Source organism: Trachypithecus francoisi, unplaced genomic scaffold (genome assembly GCF_009764315.1).
Source record: "Trachypithecus francoisi isolate TF-2019V2 unplaced genomic scaffold, Tfra_2.0 Lachesis_group9, whole genome shotgun sequence".
Taxonomy (NCBI): Eukaryota; Metazoa; Chordata; class Mammalia; order Primates; family Cercopithecidae; genus Trachypithecus; species Trachypithecus francoisi.
Window position 1 is genome coordinate 39,678,510 of NW_022681474.1, and position 22,341 is coordinate 39,700,850.

Sequence of the window (22,341 nt, forward strand, 5' to 3'; positions counted from 1 at the left end):
TTCTGTGGAAGTAGGAGTGAAAGTGTGCAAACATGTGAGTGTGTGTGTTGACAGGCATCTGCATTTGTGTTAGTTGTGCTTACTCAGAGGTCCACAGGCTTGTGGCAGATTTCAGAAGCTGGTGCTTCTTCCGCAGCTCTCTCGGAGGCACACCTCCCTGATTTGCATCTATGCGGAGTTACCCAGCACAAGGACACCAGGGTCACTCAGTGTCACCACCAGAGGGACAGGTAGGGGGATAAGATTGCATGGTGGGGGAAAGGCCTGAACTTTATCCGCCAGCCCTGCCACTGGCCTCCAGGACTTAGCCTCGGTTTCTAAAACTGTCAAGAATGAGTAAAGCCCTTGGCAAGGGGTAGACGTTAGGAAATAATCAGTGAAGGAGGGAGTGAATGAATGCAGGCCTGTGTGGGGACTGCTTCAGCATGGCAGACAAGGTAACGTGTCAGAGCCTTGAGGGTGGGAGCTCCCCAGGTTGGGAAGGGACTGACACCTGGGTCAGTCCTCCGGACAGGAAGAGAGAGCGAGGAGGAAACAAGGGCAGAAGGCGGAGAGGGTGGAGAAGAGCAGGGAAGACGGTTCGCAGCGGAGAAAAGAGGCGAGGAGCCACAGGGAGGGGCCTCCTGGACACTGCTTCTAAAGCCACGCGAAAGTGGAAGCGCGGGGCCTCGGGATGCCCACCCAGCCGGCTGCCCGCGCGCTGGCCGGGGTTGCAGGGCTCCTTCCTGCTCCGCCGGGCTCTGCAGCGCCGCCTGGTGGACACGCGGCGCTCTGCCCGGGCTCCAGCCGCCAGCCTGCACGCCTGGGATCCAGCGGCTGTTCGGGAGAAAGCTGGAGAGAGTCGTGGGGCGTGCCTTGGGGAGGGGCATTTGTCCCTCCGAGGAGGCTCGCACCTCGGCCTGGACGCGCAGCACATACTGGCACCCACCCTTCACTTACCGGGCGCCCGGGGTGACTCGGATCCGTCCAACACGTCGGGGAATCCTTTCTGTCCTCATCCCTGGGCGCCTCAGCACCAGAATGCTGTGCCACTGTGTAGCTGCTCCCGGAAGGGTTCTCATCAAACTTTTAAGGGACGTTGGTTTTGGGTTGTGTTGATAAAATACCAAGAAGTATGAAGGCACGAATGTCCCGGGTTCGTCTCCCTGCCGGTCCCAGGCCTGAATCCCAGGGTGGGGGAATGTCTAGGTCCTTCCCAGACGGCAAGGTGTGGTGGCTCAGGGACCCCTGTCCGAAGACGCTAGGGAAAAGACGCACAGTTTGTGGGTCGCAGTGGCCAGGAGCGCATGGCTGCTGCTGGTGAGAGGGTGGTAGACGCCTGGCTTTCAGGTCCCCAGCACTGGAGCGGGGACCCCGGCTGCAGCACCTCCACGATCGCCGCTCTCCCACCTGCAGGGCGGGGGATGTCTGTCCGAGAGGCCGGGTTGACTGACAAGCCCGCCGGCCAGGATTCTCAAGGAACCAGGCCCAGCCCAGCCTCTCTCGGCGGGACCAGAGTGGGAGCGGGGCTGCGGCGTCTGAGGACGCTGCGGGCCAGGGGTCCTCCTCAGCGCCAGCTCCGTTTCCCAGGGTCTCGCGACGTCCGGACATCTGCAGGTCCGGACATGCAGAGACGGCAGCGGTGCCAGAGTCCCCACCAAGTCAGTTCCAGGCGGCAGCACGCGCGCTCCCCGCAGCATCCGGGAGGTCGCTGGGGGTGGCTTTGCGTGCAACCCGGGTAAAGGTCCTGCAGCCGTGAGGCTGGCCCTAGGAGGATGGTGGAAAATCTCAAAGTCACAACCCCGGTGCAAATGGCGGCAGAGGCCGCAGGCTGTGGGACGCAGGCGAGAGGCCAAAGGCTGACTCCGCGCGGCCATGAGTCCCCAGAGGCAACGGGGTACCTGAGCGCCGACGGGATCCCGAGTCTCAGAGAACCCAGAAGGGCCTGACCCCAGGGAGCGGGGAGTTTGGGGTGCGCTCTCACAGCCGCGACTCCCCGGTCCCGGAATCCCCGGAAAGGGAGCTCTGGGCTCAGAACTCCCAACCAGCCGGAGGACCAGGGCTAGCGCCCAGGCTTGTAGCGTCTGGGAGGGGGCGCTGGGTCTCGGGCCCCCTCCCTGCAAAACGGACTGGGACTCTTTTCTGCGTGCTTCCTTCGGCGCTTCGGGCAGCTCTGTCCTGCGGCCCAAGTTGGGGAGAAGAGAGTGGCCCGCGCCACTGGGAGCTGCGCCGGGACCCAGACTCCCGCCGCGGTTCTGCAGAGCGGAGCCTTAGGTGCCCACCTGGTAGTCCCAGAGAGGCCGGGCCTGGGCGCTGGGACGCTCTTGGGGCCGCACTTGTAGGGGCTTGCTGGGTCCCTGGCCGGGCGCGCTCTCCTGCGGCGCGGACTGGAATAGAGCGCCTGCCGCAGAGCCACCGGGACGGGGAAAAGCAGCTGTGGCGCCGGCCTGCCCCGGGTCCCGACTCTGGAGGAAGGAGCCGGCGGGTAGGGGTGGGGGCGAGGGTTAGGGGAGGGGAAGCGTTTAGAAGGCCGTGGGCAGCCAGAAGAAGAAAAGAGGGCACACTCTCCCCGAGGGATCAAAGGGTCCCGGCGTTCTCTCCCCAGCCCGGGACACAGGTTTCCCTAGCGCCCCTCCGCCTCCCAGTGCATTCGGCTTGCCTGCCGTGGGCAGGGGAGGCTTGGAAGCCAACGCAGGGACAGCGCGCAGCTCCTCGTCCCCGAGGCCTCGGCCCAGGCCCAGCCGCGAGTCCCAGCCTGCTCCACTCTGAACAAAACGAAACCCAAACGCCCAAAAAGCTCAGGAGGGAAATTTAACAAAAACCCTGTTCCCCGTCACACACCCCCTTTCACTTTTAAAAAGCCAGCTGCCACGAGAATATTGAAATAAAAACAAAATGATAGATAGCAGAGGACACTATCTTTCCAAATAGTGAGATATCCTCTAAAAATATGTTCCCCAAGGCCAACTTAATGGCTGGTCGCCCCTTCCGACGCCTTTGCCTCCCAGAAAATCACAACAAAGCGATCGGAAATTCGGCCATGGTCCCGGGAAGGAGGAGTAGCAGTGAGGCCCTGGAACCCACTGCGGCCGAAACTGCCATGCTCTCTTTAACCAAAAAATAAAAAAGATAAGAAGTAAAACCCTTTAATACATCAAATATACGGAATTTTAATCTTTAAAGCGATACATTGTCTATTATTTTAGTACATGACGTAAACCTTGTCCCCTTCTCAGCGGGTGGACTTAAAAATTAAAAATAGTTAAGTGTTCCTTTTAAAGAACAAAATAAGGCAAATGAGGTTTTGGAATAGAATTTTTTTCCTTTTTTTTGTTGTTTTCTTCCAGAATACATACAAAAAAATACCCATTCTCTTCGATGGTATACACCTTAAAAATAATTGCAATTTTAAATCAGAGCAGACAAATTGTGACTTTTTCATTTTTTGTAACAAACATGCATGTAAATTTGTTTCAATCAGACATTAAATAACGTACAATACAATCATAGCAATTTTAAAGTAACATTAAAGAGAAGACCTCTAGTTCTGTGGCGGTTTTGCTTTTATTTATAATCTACAAGGGATGGGAGGGTTTGTTTTCCACATTTTTACCCTCAAGTTTTAAATTTTTTCCCTCCTCCTTTTTACCTACAGAGCTCAAACTAAATAATGCACTTTTGAACCACGGGTCCGCTTGGAGCTAACATAAATAAATACCAGTGTCCACCGTGCAGTTCTCAGATGAACACTTTCTCAATTATTTTTTCCTTCTTTTTCTATAAAAAGTCAAACGATATTTTTTCAACTTTTATAAAGTTTGGGTGGGGAGGTGAGAGTGGGGAGAAGGGGAGTGTCCCACCGGGTCTCGGTCGCTGCTGTCGGGTAGATACGGCATATATTTATTTCCTTTCGTGGCCCGAGTCCTCCCCACGCGCGGGTGTCAGCAGCCTGGGCCGTGATCCCGCCCTTCCCTGGGCTCCTCCCCTCCCCCAGCTCCTTCCTCTCCCTCGCTCGCCCTCCCGGCCGCCCTCACTGATACCCCAGCGCCGAGGCGGTGGTCAGTCTCTGTCCGTAGAGGGCGTAGGGGGAGTAGTAGGGTCCGGTGGCGGCGGGCACCGGCACAGGGGCGCCGGGCGTGGGAAGCGGGCTCTTGGAGTAGGGGTGGTAGCGGCTGCTGAGTCCCAGCGCGTGGTGGGGGCTGCGCAGCGCCAGCGTCCCAGGGCTGCCCGGCGCGCCCGAGGTGGGGATGTGCATGTGGCAAGCCATGGCGGCCGCGGCGGCGCTGGCCAGAGACGACGAGCTGGGGTAGCCCGACAGCAGTTTGTCTGTCCCGGGGAATGCCGTATGGGTCCGCAAGTGGCTCAGCAGCTCTTCTGACGTGGCGAAGCGCTTGTCGCACGGCCCGTTGGCCGACACCCAGTTGCAGATGTGGGGGAGCGGGTCGTTAGGGAGCATAAAGCCGTAGGGGTAGAGGGGGTGGCCGGCCAGGGAGGGCGGTGTGGCGCCAGCAGCCGCGGCGGCCGTTAGCGAGGAGTGCACACCGTGCAGCGGGTGCGTGGGGTACACCAGGGGGTATCCGGACTTCAGCGCCGCGGCCGCAGCGGCCGGATCATGTGCGCACGAAGCGGTGGCGGCCGCCGCCCCTGCCAGGTGGCTAGCGCAGTGGTAGCTGAGGCAGTACGGGTCCCGGCACAAACTGGCTGTCATCACGGACGGCGGAGACGCTCCGGCCAAGGGGCTGGAGCCGGCCGGCTTACTGCAGCCCAGAGACCCGGCCGCGGCCGCCGCCAGCTGCGCCCCCACTAGGCTGCCTGGCTTGGTGGGGTCGAGTGCCACGCCGTGTGGCAAGAATTGGGGCGGGTAGCCGGCGTAGGCCCCGGCCAGGCTGCCTGGGTAGGTCATGCCTGCGGGAGGCAGAGGGAACACTGTCTGGCCCGGCTTGTAGGGTGACACGGGAGCCACCAGCCCAGAGCCCAGCACTGAGGAGGAGGTGGGCGCGCTGGGGCCGGAGCCGGAGCTGGAGCCCGATGAACCACCGCAGTCTGAGCCCAAAGCCTTGCCCCCCGGGCCTCCATCCGGATGCTGGTTCACGTCCACATTAATCCCGCCGCCGCAGCTAATCCGGCCGTGTGCCAGCCCCGTGGGTCCCCCTTCGGCCGAAGCGCCCCCGGTGCCCTTGCCGCCGCCGCCCACGTCGGTGTCTTTCTTGTCGTCCTTGCCCTCCGGGGCACCCCCGGCCGAGGGCAGCATACCTCCCGGTGAGCAGGCCGAGGCGCTAGAGCTCGGGCTGCCTGTCCTGGGCGTGAATGGCTGGCAGGTGGCGCTCGGTACCCGGAATCCCGACTTCTCAGCCGAAACACCCCCGCCGCCGCCCCCGCCCCCGCCACCGCCTCCACCGCCGCCTCCCGGCTCCTTCTTATCCGAGCCGGGTTTGGAGTACGGCTTGAAACTCGACTTGTCCTCCACACCGATGTCGCTCAGCTTGAGGGGGCCCGATTTGGTGTCCTTGTCGCCCGCGGCGCCGCCGCCGGCACCGCCCGCGCTGCCCCCGTTGGAGGCAACCGAGGAGAGTTTGGAGGAGGGCGAGGGGTCGGGCTTCCCGATCTGCGAACATGTTTGCGCCAACAGCGCCAGCGGGCTCTTCTTGGCATCGAGCTGCGGGGTCAGACGATGGGGGGGGGGTCACACAGAGAAAGAAGTGGAAACCCTTTAGAATCCTGGCTTCTGGGGTTCAAATGCTTCTCCGCAACAGCCCACGAAGATCCTCCCAGCCCCGAGGCACAATTCTAGGCGGCACCCCGTCTTCAACACCCACTCACAAACAAACATTCTCGCCCTTGGGAAAGGCAGCAGATTGCTCCCCCCGCCCAACCACCACCCCCAGCAGCATCTTTCCTGCCCTCTCTGAGCGCTAACTAGATTTTTAAAAAGCAAAACGTTTTAGTGCTCGGTTCCTAGACCCAGAACTGTACCCCCTCCCCACAAACACTCCTTAATTCTTCAGAGTACGGGCTTGGGCGGCTGGTGCCTGTGCACACACTGGCTTCTGGGGATCCGGAGGACGGCGACTTTGGAACCGTATTTCAGACCTCCGCCTGCCTTCGGTGCCGAGTGAAGGGGCCTGGGTCGGGGTAGGGGCCTTTCATATCAAAAGCAGAAACAAGTATTTGCAGCCTTGCTTCCTAGCATTCACGCCCAATTCCACTTCCTCCCCCTTTTCCGCCCTAGTTTTGAGGTACGGAAGCAGTAGCCTCTTCCCCCATTCGGGAGCTGAATCACTCCGACTCCCCCACCCCCGCCCACATGCCGAGAAAAAGAAAGCCCTAAGGTGGCAACCAGGGTAGTAGTCCCAGTGCGATCCAGAGAGGGTACTTACCTCGATGGGGCTGACGGGCGTGGAAGGCAGGGGCTGCAGGTACTCGGGGTGCAAAATGTGGCCAGTTCGTGCCGTCAGCATCTTCAGCACCTTGATTGGCAGGCGGTTGGCCTGGCGCAGGGGGTCAGAGGGAGGCACGGCGTGCACAAAAGGCTTGGTGCTGCCGGCGGGGGACGAGCCTGGGCAGGGGCCGGAGCTATTTCCAGAGAGCGCGCTGGTCCAGGCAGGGTCCGCACCGCCGCCTCCTCCGCCGCCGCCGCCGCTGTGCTTACTGCTTCTTAGGGCAGAAAGCGAGGGCGCTGTGCTCATGACCCACCCGCGCGCATGGGAGCAGCGGGGGGGAGGGCTCCGGGAGGCGCGGGGCGGGCTCGGGGCTGCGCGCTCGCCCGGGGAGCAGGAGCAGCGGGAGGAGGAGGAGCTGGCGCGGCGGCCACGGGCGCCCAGCGCGCCTTCTCGGCGCCTGGAGCCAGATGCGAGTAATCCTGGGTGGCCCGCAGCGGAGCCGTGGCCGGGCTGGAGGAGCCGGCTGGACTGCTGGAGTGCCGGGCGGCTCACGGTGTCCGCCTCGGGCTGCTCCCCTGCGCTGCGCTCTCACGGCCCCGCGCCGACGCTGCGCTCTGCGATGTGAGCCGCTGCGTGTCCAGCCGGGGCTCTGGCGAGGAAACTCACTTCAAAAGCAGCTGCACCGAGGGGGAGATTAAAGCCTTTGCCGCCTTCCAATCAAATGGGAGCCCGAGGTGATTGGAGGGTCAAGGGGATGTGACGCGTCCCGCGCCGCCGCCGCCGCCGCCGCCAGGACTCTCAGAGCTGGTTTTAATGGGCAGCTCCGTCTTCGCCGCCGCCCCCCCCACCCCCGCCGTGTGTCTCCTCCCTCGATTTCGCTCCGAGGACGAGCTGGACATTTATTCTACGTTTGCCATCCGCCGCCTCCCTCTTTTTTCCTCCTCGTCGTTCTTCCTTTCCCCAGCTCGAAAATAAACTGAAACCTTCTTTTGGAGGGGGGTGCGCGTGAGGAACAGACTGCGGGGGTGTCCAGAAGGAGCACCAGTGGGAGTGTGGACACCGGCCGGACTGTCAACTCCAGGGGCTAAGGGAACCCGCACACCCAGTTTTCTCCTTCGCAGTAATCGAGATCCCGCGCGGCGCAGCGCGGCCACCAGGGTAAGGAAGGAAGGTGGGGAGCCGGAGCTGGAAGAAGCCCGCCCGCCCGCTCTGATTTCCTCAGATTCCGCGGCGGAGAAACCAGAAGCTAGATGGGCAGTCGCAGCGGCGGCGGCTCAACACCGCGATGCGCGCTGGGCTCTCCGCCCTTCCCGGCCACGTGACGCCCGGGGACGCGTAGATTGGGGCAGCAGCGGGGATCACATGTTTCCTCTGTTTCACACTCAGTCTCTCCCCCAACCCCCCATTCTTACTCTCCTCTTCCGCCCTCTTTTCCTCCCTCCCCCCGTTCTTTGGGCATCTCCACCCCTCCATCAATTGTCAGTGTTCCTCGACCGCAATCAATCAGTTATTTGTCAGCTCTTGTCAATCCTCCCGTGATTTATGTCAGCTTTTGTTGCTGATTACAAGGCGGGTGCGACTTGAAGGGAAAAAGAGAGAGGGAGAGAGAGACGGAGAGGAAGGAAGAGATCGAGAGGGAACTGGAGGAGGGGAAAGGAGGAGCGGCCTCCTGGGATGGGGGTGGGGTGGGATGGGGGCTCTAAGAAAAAGAATGAAAGAGGGGAGAGAGGCGCACGGTGTCAGGAAAATGAATAGCGAGAGTAAAGTGCGCAGGTGCGCCCAGGGCGCCGACAGGGGTGCGCAGGCCTGGAGTGCGCGCCTGCCCTCTCGTTGTCGGAGAGTCGCCCTTCCACCTCTGGGGGCTTCGGTGTGTTGGGATCGCGGAGTTCGGGCGCGGCTCCGGGTACCCGAGACCAGCGGCGGCAACGTCTAACACGGGAGATTCCCGCCACCGCTAGTCCCCGGGGGGGCGTGTAGCTTGCGGAGGTCAGGCTGCCACCCTCCGTAGTTCCCTAACCCCAAACTCGGAGACTTCTAAGAGCCACACCACCAAGGAACCTCGAATCCTGGAGGTCAATGGTGGGGTAAACCTCGCCTCAATTCTTTGACCCCCTCGGGTCGTAACCAGGGCTGAGAGGCTGCGAAGAAGAGGCCTGGCCATGGTGTATGGGGGAGAAACGACTCAGGCCCACTCATGCCCCCTCCCCGACCTTCTCCCACCTGCCGCCATCCCTGCAGGCTGGGGAGCCTGGGTCACTTGGGGCTGCTCTCGAGAATTTATTGGAACGCCGAGTCGGAACGACCTGCGCTGGGAGAGTCGAGGGAAGGAGGGAGAGAGGGAGGGGGCGGCTGCCTGTGGGAACGCGGATTCTTCCAGGGAAGCGGAGCGGGACTGCCGCGTTCCCCTCGATTTGCACCGTCACTCGGGTTGTTTGGGAAGAAAAGGGGAGGCGCTGTGCGTGCCACCGGGTACCTGGACCTGGGTGCCCAGTGTGTATGCATGCCTGTGGCGCTGCGTGAGTTATCGGGACTCTGATAGCGTTCGGAGCGGGTTCGAGGGTCTCCTCCAGAAACTCGCAGAAATTAAGAGGGGGTGGGTGGGTGAGAAGGACACACCCCCTTCCTCGGAACGACTTGGAAGACTTTGAATCTCCCCTCCTCCGCTTTTCCGCCCCGGCTCTTCTTTTGTTGTCAAGTCCTTTTGATAAATGGTGGGGCTGGGAGCTCTGGGAGTCGGTAGCCAGTCTGTGCCCGCGCGGGGGGCGGGGGCCGAGCCTGGAGACCCGGTTTCGACCGGCGCGCACCTGGGGCTGAGCTGGGTACGCGCGGGGGTCGGGTCTAGAACCTGCCCTCGGCGTGCTCGCCCGCTCCTCTTGGCCCATCTCACTCCCCTGCCCCACCTCACTCCCCTCCCCCGATTCTTTCTCTGTCTCCCACTCCGCAAGGGTTCCGAGAACTTTCTGGGGTGAGTTTTAGAATTTGCTCCTAGGCATTCTTTTTCTGCGTTTGGATTTTATCCCTTGATTCTTTGGCTTGGTAAACTTCATGAGATGGTAACTTGACTGAAGCTCATTTGGAGAGAAGAGGAGAATGAGGCGGTGTGTGTTTGGGGCTGGTGTTTGTCAGTGTGAGTGTGTAAGAGCACACCTGCATTCAAGGGGGTTTGTAGTGTCCGTGCAACATCTGAGGAAGGTCAGTTGGCGAGCGGGTGGCGAGGCCCCACGCTGTACAGATTGTCTGGTCTCCGGGGAGCGAGTCCCAGGTGTGCGTTTCGGAGGGCGGGACAGTCCTACGCTGTCTCTGCGGGGCAGCGCGTCTGTGAAGCCGCTCTTATCCTTCGGGTGTGCCCATGTGTGCCTGGTCACTGAGTCCGCGGCCGTCTAGGTGTCCACCCAACCAATGGTAGTGCTCCCAACGCCGCGAGCCCAGCTTTGGGCCGCTATAGCCGCGGCCTCCCCTCGAGGCCCGGGCACTGAAATTCTGGGGGCTGCGGCAGGGCTGGGGGTGACACAGCCAAGGGCGTCCCTCCCCAGCCTCCAGACTCAGCTCTTCCCCCTCTCCTCTAATTCCAGCATCTTATTACGCCGGCGGCTCAGGGGAGGCAGCCTCAGCACCTGAAGTCTGGGGGTGAGCGGGGAGTGGCTCCCGCGTTCCCCGGTGTGGCCGCACACGCTCGTAGGGCTGCGCTGTGCTGCGTGGATGCGGGCAGTGGTCAGCGTGCGTTCGCTTTTCTCAAAACTCCACTCCAAGGGTCCGAGCGCTTGGGGGCGCCTGGGGGCCTGCACGCCCGGGGCTTTTGGGAGCCGCCAGCGTCCGAGCCTGCGCACCTCGCGCAGGAGGCCAAACCCCCGAAGGCCGCGCGGGTCCGGGGGTGGGGACCATTAATTACTCTGCGTCCGGCCTAAAGCCTTCAATCCCCGGCAGCGGTTGGCGTGGATGTCCTGCGGATTTTATTTGCACACAGTGGAAATGATTTGTTTTCTCTAAAAAAGGAGTGGGCAAGGCAGACATTGGAGGAGCGGGTGGGAGGAGGAGAAGGAAGGGGAGAGAGCTGAGGAAAAAAGTTTGAAAATGCCTTGAACTATTCACTGTCGAGATGGCTAATCAGTATTGAGGCCGGAGGGCAGGCGGGCCGCCTTTCACCGCCGCTTCCCTTTCATCTCGGGCTCGGCGGAGGCGCTCAATTAAAAGCCTATCAGTTTGTAAGTAAATCAACGCCTATCAGAGTTGTCACATCAAACAAAACGATTATTATTGCAGCCCGCCTCCCCTATTAATCTCCCTCGAAGATAATCCGCCTGACAGGTCAGGCCCGGCGAGCTGAAAAGCCTGGCCCAGAGCACCCAAACAGTCCCGGACTGGCGCGCGCCCCCGGGGGCCTCCCCACCCCTGTCCTGCCCCGCCTCCCGGTCCCCGGGAGCAGGAAGAGAAAGCGCGCGCGGAGGCCTTTGCACCCAGGTCTGCCCCACCGGACTGGGAGCAAGGCGCAGATTCGCGGGGCCAGTAGGGGACAGTCCCATGTGGCCCTCGCCGCTGCTCGGGGCAGGGGAGAAGCCTGGAGTGCAGGAGCCGCGGCCCGGCCTTGTCCCGGGGTCTCGCCACGGGCTGCGCTCTCCTCGGCGCGTCTCTCCTGGCAGTCATTTCTTTTTTCTGTCTCCCTTCTCCTTTTTGTTTCCTCTCCCGCGTCTTTCTGGGCTCCCGCATCTCTTTCCTTCATTTCCTTTTCCCTTTTCTTACTTGCCAGGGAGTATTTCCCATTCTGGCTCCCTCTTCTCGGTGTGCCGTATAAACGCTTCGTGCGCAGTCACACTGCCTGGAGTAGGACGTTCTCAGGGCCCTGGTTATTTCTCCCGCGGCAGGGTTGCCCCAGGAGTGTGCAGTTCCTAGAAACTCATGGCAAAGTCCTCTCTAATCTCTTTCCGAGCAGGCCTCTGAGAAGCTCTGCTCCTGTTTAAGGGTTGGGTGGGTTTGGAGAGGTGAAGAGGAAAAAGAGGGAGAGAGACTGGTGGACAATTGCCCTATTCTGGAATTAGTATTTGGCCTTGGAATTTCACAGCTGCAGCGTTGCCGACCTCGCTGTTGGCGTTGCCCGGGCTTTTCAAATATGTAGATAAGACTCACGGGGGCATCTGGGCCTCAGTAGTGACTGTGTGTGTGTGTGCCTGATATAAGTAAATACACCCAGATAACTGCCTCTGTGGCCTCAAGTTAGTGCCCCAAGAGTATGGGTGGGGCCTGACTTCTAGAAGGCGCAAAAATCGTGGCCTTCTTCCCCGTGGCCTCCGCTTCCTGCTTTGGGATGCCTCGGAATCGAGCCGGACCCGCCCTTTTCTGCACTCTTCCTCCACATCTATAGACCCAAACAGCCACTGCCAGAGCCAGGTGGAGCCAGGATTGAGGGGTAGCTGAAGTGTCTCCGAGGAAAGGGCTGCCCAGGGGAGCTCAGGCCTGCCACCTGATACGTCAGTTCAGTGCTCCGCGAAGGCTCTTCGCGCCTGTATCTCGGAGGACCCCCAGGGCGCTGCAGTATTGGGCGTCAGGGCCGAGCCTCTCGCAGCAGTCACGCAGGGAGGCCACGGACATCCAATAGAGCCCACTTCAACTTGCATGGTGCATGGGGTCCAGGACCGGTGGCCCCCACACAGGGTTTCCGAAAGCCTCTCCATTTGTCTGCACTCTCCACTGCCGACCTTGTAGGAAATTTATTTCCATGCCCAGAAATATTGTTTGGACACAGTGGCTCGGTTATCTTCGCGCCTGCTTTTCTTAAATATATTTATTTCACCTCCGTCACGCTGCAGATATTTAAAGATCTGTAGATACCGTAACCCTCAGCGATGCGGGACTCACTCTGGTTATAGATAATATTCTCTGGGTGGTTATTTGGACATAAGTTCTATCTCCAGCCCTGATGACACCCAAGCAGGGGCTGTAAAAGGACACTTGTTCTATAATTTTTTTCAAATGAAATATATGTCCACACACGGAGAATTTAAGAGTATTTTTATATTTCTCTCTATATCTAAATATTCAGATGTGTTAATTACATGCCCTGGAAGCTGGAAGCGATCAGTGGTGTTCACACTGGACGTGGAGCTGTTTGTATAACTTTCATCTCCCTGCACTTACACATGAATCTCAGTCTAATAAATTCAACCTTGTCATTTTTAGAATCGACGGGATTTCTCTGGCTGTCGTTTGCGCTGCATTTATCCGAATAAATCCAGCTCGCAGGCATCCTGCAGGAAACGGCTCCCAGCTCGCGTATACGCCGACACCTCGGCCCAACGCGGGACTCGAGGTGGCTCCTAGTGCCTGGGCGGCTGCTAGTCCGGCCTCCGAGGGAGGCTGGACAAGCGGCGCCCCCAGGTTGAGGAGCCTCTCGCTGCCTGACAGCCCCCAGCTCTGCTGGTGCTTCGGAAACCCGCCTGGCCAGGTTCGCCCGCGGTGAAAAATGAAAGCAAATTCTCCTACAGAGGTAGCCCGAACTTTCCTTGACGAAGGCTCTCTCTTGAGCCTGTATCTCGGAGAACCCCCAGAGCGCTGCAAGTTAGCAACAGAGATTCGATGGCGGCTCTGGAGGGCGCGCGAAGGGTGGGGCGGGGGAGGGGGGGCGAAGAGGACACTGGGTGACCCAGCCTGGCCCTGGCCCGGGGCGAAACACAAGAGAAGGCGCCTCGCCTTCCTTATTTCAATGCAACTCCTCGGCCCTAGACGGTAAAAATCGTTTCCACGCTGCCGCGGACGCCCAGGGTGTGTTTGCAGAGATCAAACTGGGGAGGAGGCGGCTTTGTAAAAGTTGCAGAAAGATTAGCCCAGAAGCATCCGCCCGGCGGGGCTCAAGAAAGCTTGGGGACAGCTTCACGTTCCCTGGGGAGGAATGGCCCAAGAATTGGCCTGGGTAACCCCCTGCCCAGTTCTCTGTGCTCACTTCGAGCCAGCGCTTAAATAACTTCCCGCCGCCTGCCCTGCAAACTTCAGGCGCGGCGCCGGCGAGGCCAGGACACAGCAAAGGCTAGCAAAACCCCGCCGCGGTGCACTCGGCCCCAGCCCTGAGAGGCTGCGCGGGGTGGGAGAACCAGTGTGGTTTCCGCTCCCACTCGGCTGCCCAGACCCTCAAGACCGACCCCCCCAACTCCTGGGAGCGGGTGCTTCCCTCTGGGAGTCGAGATCTTGCGGGGCTGGCGAGGGCGCAAAGTGCGCTAGCTAGCCCGCGCGGGGGCGGCCGCGCGTCTCTCCGCGGGGCCTGTCGCCAGGCCGGCCGCGGCGGGTGAGTGATGAGGGCAGAGAAGGGCGCCCATAAATCGCGGGTGTCAGGGCGAAAAACTCTCTTTATTGTCTGCGTGATGGATGGGCCCGGGGACGAGACACCAAATACTTCGTATCGCCTTTAAATGGGAACACATTTTCCGCGGCCATAATTCATGTTTTTTAAATAGAAAGTTTGAAATGTTGCCTATATTTCACCAGCCCTGACATATTTATGAATCGCTCCCTGCATGCAAATATCATTATTTAAAGCGCCGGGGAGAGCGCGGGGGAGGGAAGGAGGCGCGGTTCCTGGGGCGTGGGGGTGGTGAACCGGGGAAATGTCGGTGGAGGGGGGCCATCTCCCTAAAGGGCAAAGGGTGAGGTGCGGGGAATAGCCGTATCCGGAAACCGAGCGTGGCCCGGGCTTCTCTCCCGCCGCCGGACCCCACACGGCCAACCCGGGACGTTTTTCGAGGCTTGGGACCTAAGACAGGCCCCCGGCCCCTGCTGGGAGACCAGGGGGCGTTTTTCGTCCCTCTCTGAGGCCGTTATCCAAGCCGAAACCACCTTTTCTAAGAAACAAGTTAAAAAAAAAAAAAAAACACCAAAAAGAATTTAACAAACACAAATAATAATAACCCAACATGTTTTGTGTTCTTTGCCACTGCATCGATTTTATTGATTTTCATTCTCCAAACCTGGGAATGTGCGCGCCCGGGAAGGGAGACTGTTAAAACCCAGTCACCTCGGGGACTGGGTGGGGAACAATTCTCCGACGCCGCTGCCTGGACCCGCCCCCACCCAACCGGCGCACCACCTCCCAGGCACCAGGGAGCCTGCGCAAGCTGCGGGGCCTTAACGCAACCGGCCCCCAAGCTCTCAGGGCTTCAGTCCCGCCCCTCTGTCTCCCCAGCGCCCTGCAGCGCTCCTAGGGTCCGTGTCTGCCCTCCCCAAGCCCCCACTTTCAATACAATCGCTGTAAAAAAAAAAAAAAATCAATCTTTTTAAAGCCAGGCACTTGCCGTCGGCCTCTCCCCTGCCCGCCTGACCCAGGAGGCGCCCACACCTGCACCCTCACTTGCCGAGACTTTACCTGTGCAGTCCCCCGCGGCGCCTGCAGCCGCGCAGGTAACCAAGACATGGAAAGGAGGGCTGGGGAGTGGGAGGGACAGAGAGCACCGCCCGACACAGCCAGACGCGCGGACCCGGGGCCTCCTCTCTGGACCGGTGCTGGGGCCCTGGCAGAACCAGCTCCGGGAGCCGAATTGCGCCAGGAAGAGTGGGCCTCGGGAGGGGCGAGTGGAACGGGCCTCGGGAGGGAGGGGCGGCCCCGGCGGCACTTCCGCTGGGGGTGGGGCTGCGGGCTGACGCGCCGGTCCCGCCCCTCAGCCAAGCGGGCCCACCCGCTCGAGGCCAGGCTCCGCCCCCACCGCCCCGGAGCGGGATCTCAGGTCACGGCCCCGCCAAGCGCCCCCGTCCCCGGAAGCCTCGGGCTGAACCGGGTTTCGTGGGAGGGCAGAGGGCGGCTCCCTTTTCCTCACCTGGGGGTACTCTCTTTTTAAGTCATAGGAACTGAAGCATCTTCGGACTAGGATCCCAGGCCCAAACTTGCACGTGAGATTTGTCGAAACTTAGGTCATTTGCTACTCCTGGCCCAGGGGTCCTCACGCTCTCTCTGCGGATGTGAGCAGCCATGCTCTCGGACAGTCGGGAATATAGTCCGTGATCACAGGGTCCCACCTATCCTTCAGGAAGAACAAAAACAAAAACTAACACTTTTTGATTGTTCATTTTGTGCCAGGTGCCATTTAGAAAATTTCGTATGAATTATGTCCTCGCCCACAGCGACTCTCTGAGGTAGGTACCATGAATGCCCCATTTCATAGATAAAGAAATTGAGGCACAGAGAGAATAAATCGGCCTTGCCTCACCCACATCCCATCCTTATCCTTATTCCTTCTTTTCTTCAGATCTGGAGCATCCCGACTCCTTACCCTGGGGGAGTATTGGAGGAAGGGGGACTTTTACTTTTCTGATGGGGGAGTACCAGCCTGTTAACCACAACCATTTGCAGCTGAGGCCGGTGCAGAGCAGGAGGGGGATCTGCACAGAGGAGAACGGTATAAATGGCATGGGGTCATCTCAGCCCCTGGCCAGCTCCCAGCCTAATGGGAAAAACGGACCATTGAGCATCCTGTAGTCCCAGCCCAAGCCAGCGTGCCTTCTTTAAAAAGCAAATCCAACCATGTTTCTCTTCTGCTTAAAAGCATCCGGGTTCCCGTTGTTCTTGAGAACGAGTTGAGCTTGCCTCCCCTGGCTGGCAGGTCTACACTGGCTCTGCCCCAGCTTGCCTTTCTGCCTTGGTCTGCCTCCACACCCCCTCACCCGGAACTCCTGCTACCCAAGGCTTCCTTTTAGTTCCTCAAGTGTGCCATGCTACTCCCCACCTCAAGGGCTTTGCTCCTGCTTTTCGCTGTCTCTCTGGAATGACCTGTCCTTCTCTTCACCTGGCTTGCTCATCCTCTTCCTTCAGGTCTCAGCTCACACATCACTTTCCTGCGTCCTCCCACGTCCCATTACCCTCACTTATAATAGAGTTTCCTGTTGAGAGTCTGTCCCCTTCACTGGATGGTAAACTCCCAGGGGACTGGGGCTGTTCCTTCAAGGAACAAATGAAGAAAGAGCATTTGTGTAAACCACCAACTATGATGAACGAATGAAACTGCACTTTTTGGGGCCACCAGTAAGTATTCTGTATGCTCTCACATTCTAAGATGTTCTCAACTTATTGAGGAAGATGATACAAATCTCATGAAAACGTACATTATTTTGAATGCCTTTATTGTAAATGTCAAATAAGGGGATGCTGGAGGAGGTTGGAGAAGAGTAATATGCATGGATTACAGCCATTTATTCAGGGTTTCAAGATGCAAGATGTGTTGGTTGACACAATTTAATGGAAAAACATGCCCCCCACGACCATCTCCCAGTGTTGGGCATATATGTCTCAAGGCTCTAGCCTGCGCCCCCTTTCCTCTTCCTTTCTTCACATATTATTGCTATCACAGTTCAGTTCTTACTAGTTTCTGACTGAACTGCTGCTACAAGAACCTTCTAATTGTTCTGCCCATCCTCCACCTCTCCTGCCTCTAATCCGTTATACATACTCCTACTGGGTTAATTTTCCTGACCATATCATTCCCTTACTCAAAAATCTTCAGTGGCTCCCTATCACACAATGTAACACTTGACTCTTCATAACCCACTTCCAAACTACTTTTGTAAAGCTTTAAGATGCATTCCAAAATTATGAAGGAAACACATGTTCACCTCAACTAGGAAAACACTCAAAGATATACAAAGAAAAACATTAGTGATCTTCCTCACCTCCTCTGCATTTCCCACCCAGTCTTCCAAGATATCCATTGTTAAGGACCTGGGGTATAACTTCTACCCCTTTCACTATGCTCCATGCTCATAATAAACTACATTCATATATGTGGAGCTATTGTGTTATTGCCTGTTTATACAAAAGGGATTATATTGGGGTCTCTGCAACTTGCTCATTCTTTCTAAATAATAAATGGGTCTATAGATATGGAATGAATATATTCATTTTTTAGCTACATAGTAATTTTAATTTTTAAAAAAATATGTATATATGTATGTAAGTATTTTAGACAGGGTCTCACTTTGTTGCCCAGGCTGGAGTACAGTGGCACAAACACGGCTCACTGCAGCCTTGACCTTCCAGACTTAAGTGATCCTCCCGCCTCAGCCCCTCAAGTAACTGGGACTACAGGTATGCACCACCATGCCTGACTAGTTTTTGTATTTTTTGTAGAGATGGGGTTTTTCCATGTTGCCCCAGCTAGTCTTGAACTCCTGAGCTCAAGGGATCCACCTGCCTTAGCCTCCCAAAGTGTTGGGATTACAGGCGTGAGCCACCATGCCGGCCAGCGACATAATGTTTCATAGGATGTATATACTACACCTATTCAACCATTCCCCTATTAATGGGCACATAGATTGTTACCAGGTTTTTTTTGCTAATAAAATTTCTTATGTCTATATCCTTGCAATTAGTGATTTTACTTCTCTAGGATAGTTTACCAAAAGTGCAACTACTTACACATCAGCCAAATTGAATTTCTTTGTTCTCCCCACATGCCTTGTGTTTTCCTTCTGTCTCCTCTGCCTGGAAAGCCCTTGTCCTCTATGCTTGTGTGTCTAACTTCCAATCCTGCAATGGTCAAATCTGATACCAGAATTTAGATATATTATCTGATATGCGCCTCCCTCCACCTTCCTCATTTGAACACTGCAGTAATGTACCAGGCCCAGGCAGTGGTTTGCATTTGGCATAGGCCAATCATGACAATCCTGTTTTCATCTTTCCCTTGCATCCCTGTAGCTGGGTGGCCATGCAACCTATTTTGGCAAATGAGGAACAAGTAGAAGTACAGGGGTGGCAAAGCAGGAAGTGAGTGTTGAGAAGCACTCTATTTTCATGATCAAAGGGGATGATGCCTATGGTTGGACCCTTCCCTTTCCCCTCCTTCCTTGCATGAGCTTGGACATAATATCTACAGCTATAGTAGCCATCTTGTGACTATGAGGGAAAGTCCTAGAAAACAGAAGAACGAGACTTAATCCTGATGTCATTGGGACACTGAGCCATCACCAATAATCCTCCTTCTCCAAAACTTTTATTTTGTTAGAAAAATCCCTATTCATTTAAGCCAGTGAAATTGGGGATTTTTATAATTGTAGCCAGACATATTCTTCACCTACTATAGCAAGAAATACCACCCTCCATCTCAGAAAAGGAAAAAAAAAAAAAAAAAAAATGCCATCACAGTGGTCCAAAACAGTTTTTAGAAACTTATATTAGAGACTTGCCTTCAAGTATAGTTTCTGAAATAGCCTCAGAAGCAGACAAACAGTCATATGGCATGGCTTTGATATTTTAGAATGGCCAAAAGACACCTGGAGGCAAGCGTGGTAATACCTTTAACCTTCAGTGCTACAGTAAAGTATTGCATGGTGGACATTTAATTTCTTCCTACTCATTTGGTTGCCTAACATCTGAATCCTCTTCCTTGTTGGAAAGCAGGGCCTGTGTCTGATTACTGAAGTGGAAGAGGCCACATCCTCCTTCTCTCTGCCCTCTATCAATGGATGCTCCCTACCTGGGTCTCAGACTCAAAGGGTGAGCAGAGGATTGTGGTAGTTTGGAAACTCTTCTCAGTAGCAGCAGTGAGCCCAGTGCAATGGCATTGACTAGGAGGCGCAGAGAGGACAGTCACTGCCATGTGCACTGTGATCATGGCAGCCACTCAGGCAGTGGCCTGACTCAGCTGGTATGGTAGCATAGCCAACCACATTTCCATTTCCCAGCCGCTGACAATTCCTGTCCATTTCCCAAGTCTAGGTCTCTAGTCTTCCCACTGATTCTGTAAACTTCCTGATATCCTTTTGATACATTCCTTTTCTGCATAAGTTAATCAGAGCTAGTCGTGGTCACTCACAACCAACAACATCAACTGATTTGCCATAGCCTGGCTGTTCAGGTGGCTTCTAAACAGGTCCAATGGTGATTACTTCTTAGTTGTGTCTGTGGGTTCCTATGATGGGTACTTGTGTGGAACCCCAGCACCACACAGCCTGGCTGAATACCACCCTGACCAGGTAACAACTTCAGCAGAAAAATTGATCAATGCAATAAAGAGAAGCAGTCATGTCAGCATTGAGTGAGAGAATCACACTTGGTTTTATTGAGTGCCTACTGTGTCCTGGACACAATTCTAGGTAGATTACAACATTACCTTACCTCTTACCAAAGCCCAGTGGGAAAATAATTTTTATCTCCACCTGGTTTGAGAATGTACAGAATTTTTCCCTTCTAGTCCTTCCCTCCCACAAGCTTGGATGACACCCAATATTTCTTTTTTTTTTTTTTTTTTTTTTTTTTTTTTTTTTTTTTTTGAGACGGAGTCTCGCTCTGTCGCCCGCGCTGGAGTGCAGTGGCCGGATCTCAGCTCACTGCAAGCTCCGCCTCCCGGGTTGAAGCCATTCTCCTGCCTCAGCCTCCCGAGTAGCTGGGACTACAGGCGCCCGCTGCCTCGCCCGGCTAGTTTTTTGTGTTTTTTAGTAGAGACGGGGTTTCAGCATGTTAGCCAGGATGGTCTCGATCTCCTGACCTCGTGATCCGCCCGTCTCAGCCTCCCAAAGTGCTGGGATTACAGGCTTGAGCCACCGCGCCCGGCCGACACCCAATATTTCTGATTAAGGTTTCTAAGGCATCAAAGGACACTGTCAGGATCGACCGCCTTAGGTAACAATCAACTCTGCTTCTTCTTAGCAGAGCTTAAGAGCTTAAGAAACTGGTACCTCGGGGTGCTCAAAAATATTTATGGAATGCAATAAATGGCACAGAAAAATCTCCAGGGGACATTTCCTTGGGAAAGTGGTGGCCTGAGGCATTTGGGGTCTTGTGTGAGTATGCGGGGGAAGCACCAGGGAAGAGGTGGGTTTCCTACTCACTGCACTGCACTTTCCCAAACCTTGATATTGCCAATATGCTTCACGTCTCTGGGCTTAGTGTTTATTCTTCTTTTCTCTTCTTTTTCTGTCTCTACCCCTACTTTTTCCCTTTGTTTCCCCTCACCTTTTCCATTAATCAAGACATTCATAAGGACACAAATGATGTCATCTTACTTTTATTCCCTATGTAGTCTACCATATACATCAACTGCATTCAATAAATATAGGTTAGGCCAGGTGTGGTGGCTCACAGCGGTTATCCCAGCACTTTGGGAGGCTGAGGTGGGAGAATCGCTTGAGGTTAGGATGTGAGACCAACTTGAACAACATAGTGCAACCCTATCTCTACAAAAACTAAAAAAAATTAGCTGGGAGTGGTGGTGCACGCCCGTAGCCCCAGCTACTCAGGAGGCTGAGGTGGGAGGACAACTTGAGCCCAGGAGATGGAGGCTGCAGTGACCTGTGACAGCGCCACTGCACTCCAGCCTGGGAGAGCAAGACCCTCAAAAAAATTAATATTTAGGTTATATAATACATTTTTAAAGATTTGACTTTCTTAGTCCCCACTTTTGTAACTGAACATGCTGCCCTGCAGTGACTCCTACCGGCTCTTTGACCACATTCTCATATTCACAACGTTTTACTTGAAGAGTCAAAGGCTTTATCATGTTCTCAGTTTCCCTGCCCTGCTGCTTCAGAAGAAAAGGAGGACCAGTCCCTTCAGCGGGGGTGGGGGTGTGCAGTGAGAAGTGGCAACAGTGGCCTGGGGAGCTGGCTGGTGTGGGGAGGGTGGGTCTTCCAGGCTGTGGGCAGGGACTGGGGGGATCTGGTGGGAATCGGCTCTGACCACTAGCATCATCTTTGACCTCTTTCCCCCTTAATCATAATTAGCACCCAGATTGTGTTGACCAATTCTCCCTTTGAAATGGGAGCTCCACAAGCATTTATGGAAGGAACAAATGAGTTACTTCCTGCAGAACCTAAGTGTGAAAGGAGTTAGTAAACATGCCAGAATGAGGCTGGCAGTCACGGAACCAAATGTAGATTAACCCAAAATGTCACAAAGATAAAAAGTAGGGGAATAAGGGTTTTTTAGGAAGGATGGCATTCCATCTTCCCCGAAATGCTTCTGCCTCAACCTCAGTTCTCCTCAGCAGCCATCTGAAATCCTCCTACGGTAGCCTCCCCTAGTCCTACCTTCCCAAAGGTTTTGATTGGATCCCACATTGCTCCAAACCCTCACGGACAATTCATTTTCTGCCAAAAAGCATTTCATGTGCCTTAGCTTCTCTCCTTCAAATTTTCTTTTCTTGAGACGGAGTGTCACCTACTCTGTCACCCAGACTGGAGTGCGGTGGCACAATCTCGGCTCACTGCAACCTCTGCCTCCCAGGTTCAAGTGATTCTCCTGCCTCAGCCTCCTGAGTAGCTGGGATTACAGGTGCCCACCACCACACCTGGTTAATTTTTGTATTTTTGGTAGAGATGGGGTTTCACCATGTTGCCCAGGCTGGTCTTGAACTGCTGGCCTTTAAGTGATCCACCCACCTTGGCCTCCCAAAGTGCTGGGATTTCAGGCGTAAGCCACCATGCCTGGACACTCTCCTTCAGTCTTACTGTCAAGGCTTGCCTTCCACTGTCCCTGAGGACCAGCCATCCAGCCAGCCTGGAATCTTCCCCCTGCACCAACATACCCTTCTTTGTCTTGTCTGTACTCATGAGGCTCCCTCTTGTACCATCCAGCTTAGGACACGGCACCACCCTGCCCCTCCTTCCATCTGAGTAGAGCATGGTGCTTCAGCATGTGGTGGTCTCTGGGGCACGACTGCTTGGGTCTAAGGAACAGCAGTACCACGCTTGCTAGATGTGTGACCTGGGGCAAGCTTCTTCACCTCTCTGAAGTGTCAGTTTCCTCTTCTGCCAAATGGATGTAATAATGATCTCTACTTCATATGGTCGATGGGTAAATTAAATGAGACAATGCATGTGCCTGGCACAGAAAGAGTGCTCAAAGTGGTCATTATTATTATCCACTGTGTTCTTTCTTACCTCTGAACCCCTGGAGTGCTTGCTGTCTGTGCCACTCATCTGGCACTTAATTATCTACTAATTGATGATATCTTTTATTAGCTATTTAAATTCTTATTGTTTAGCTTTTTGTGTATATGTGTGTGTTTAACTTTCC

General features: G+C 55.8%; 1 protein-coding gene and 1 long non-coding RNA gene across 3 annotated transcripts; one reads left to right on the top strand and one right to left on the bottom strand.

The window, feature by feature from the left end:
* Window positions 1–3,129: 3,129 nt before the first annotated feature.
* ZNF503 (zinc finger protein 503) lies at window positions 3,130–7,140 on the bottom strand. The gene is made up of 2 exons (XM_033208540.1): window positions 6,357–7,140; window positions 3,130–5,635 (listed from the first exon to the last, which is right to left on the bottom strand). The coding sequence occupies exons 1-2, from the start codon at window positions 6,663–6,665 to the stop codon at window positions 4,010–4,012; spliced, it is 1,935 nt and encodes a 644-aa protein (XP_033064431.1). The 5' UTR covers window positions 6,666–7,140; the 3' UTR covers window positions 3,130–4,009.
* A 25-nt stretch (window positions 7,141–7,165) lies between these two features.
* LOC117082058 lies at window positions 7,166–17,114 on the top strand. Of its 2 annotated transcripts, XR_004436435.1 has the most exons (4): window positions 7,166–7,517; window positions 12,531–12,837; window positions 15,412–15,467; window positions 15,581–17,114. It is a non-coding gene; the product is annotated as an uncharacterized LOC117082058 (long non-coding RNA). The 2 variants fall into 2 exon arrangements; XR_004436434.1 differs by having other exon boundaries at window positions 12,531–14,738; window positions 15,412–17,114.
* Window positions 17,115–22,341: the final 5,227 nt, after the last annotated feature.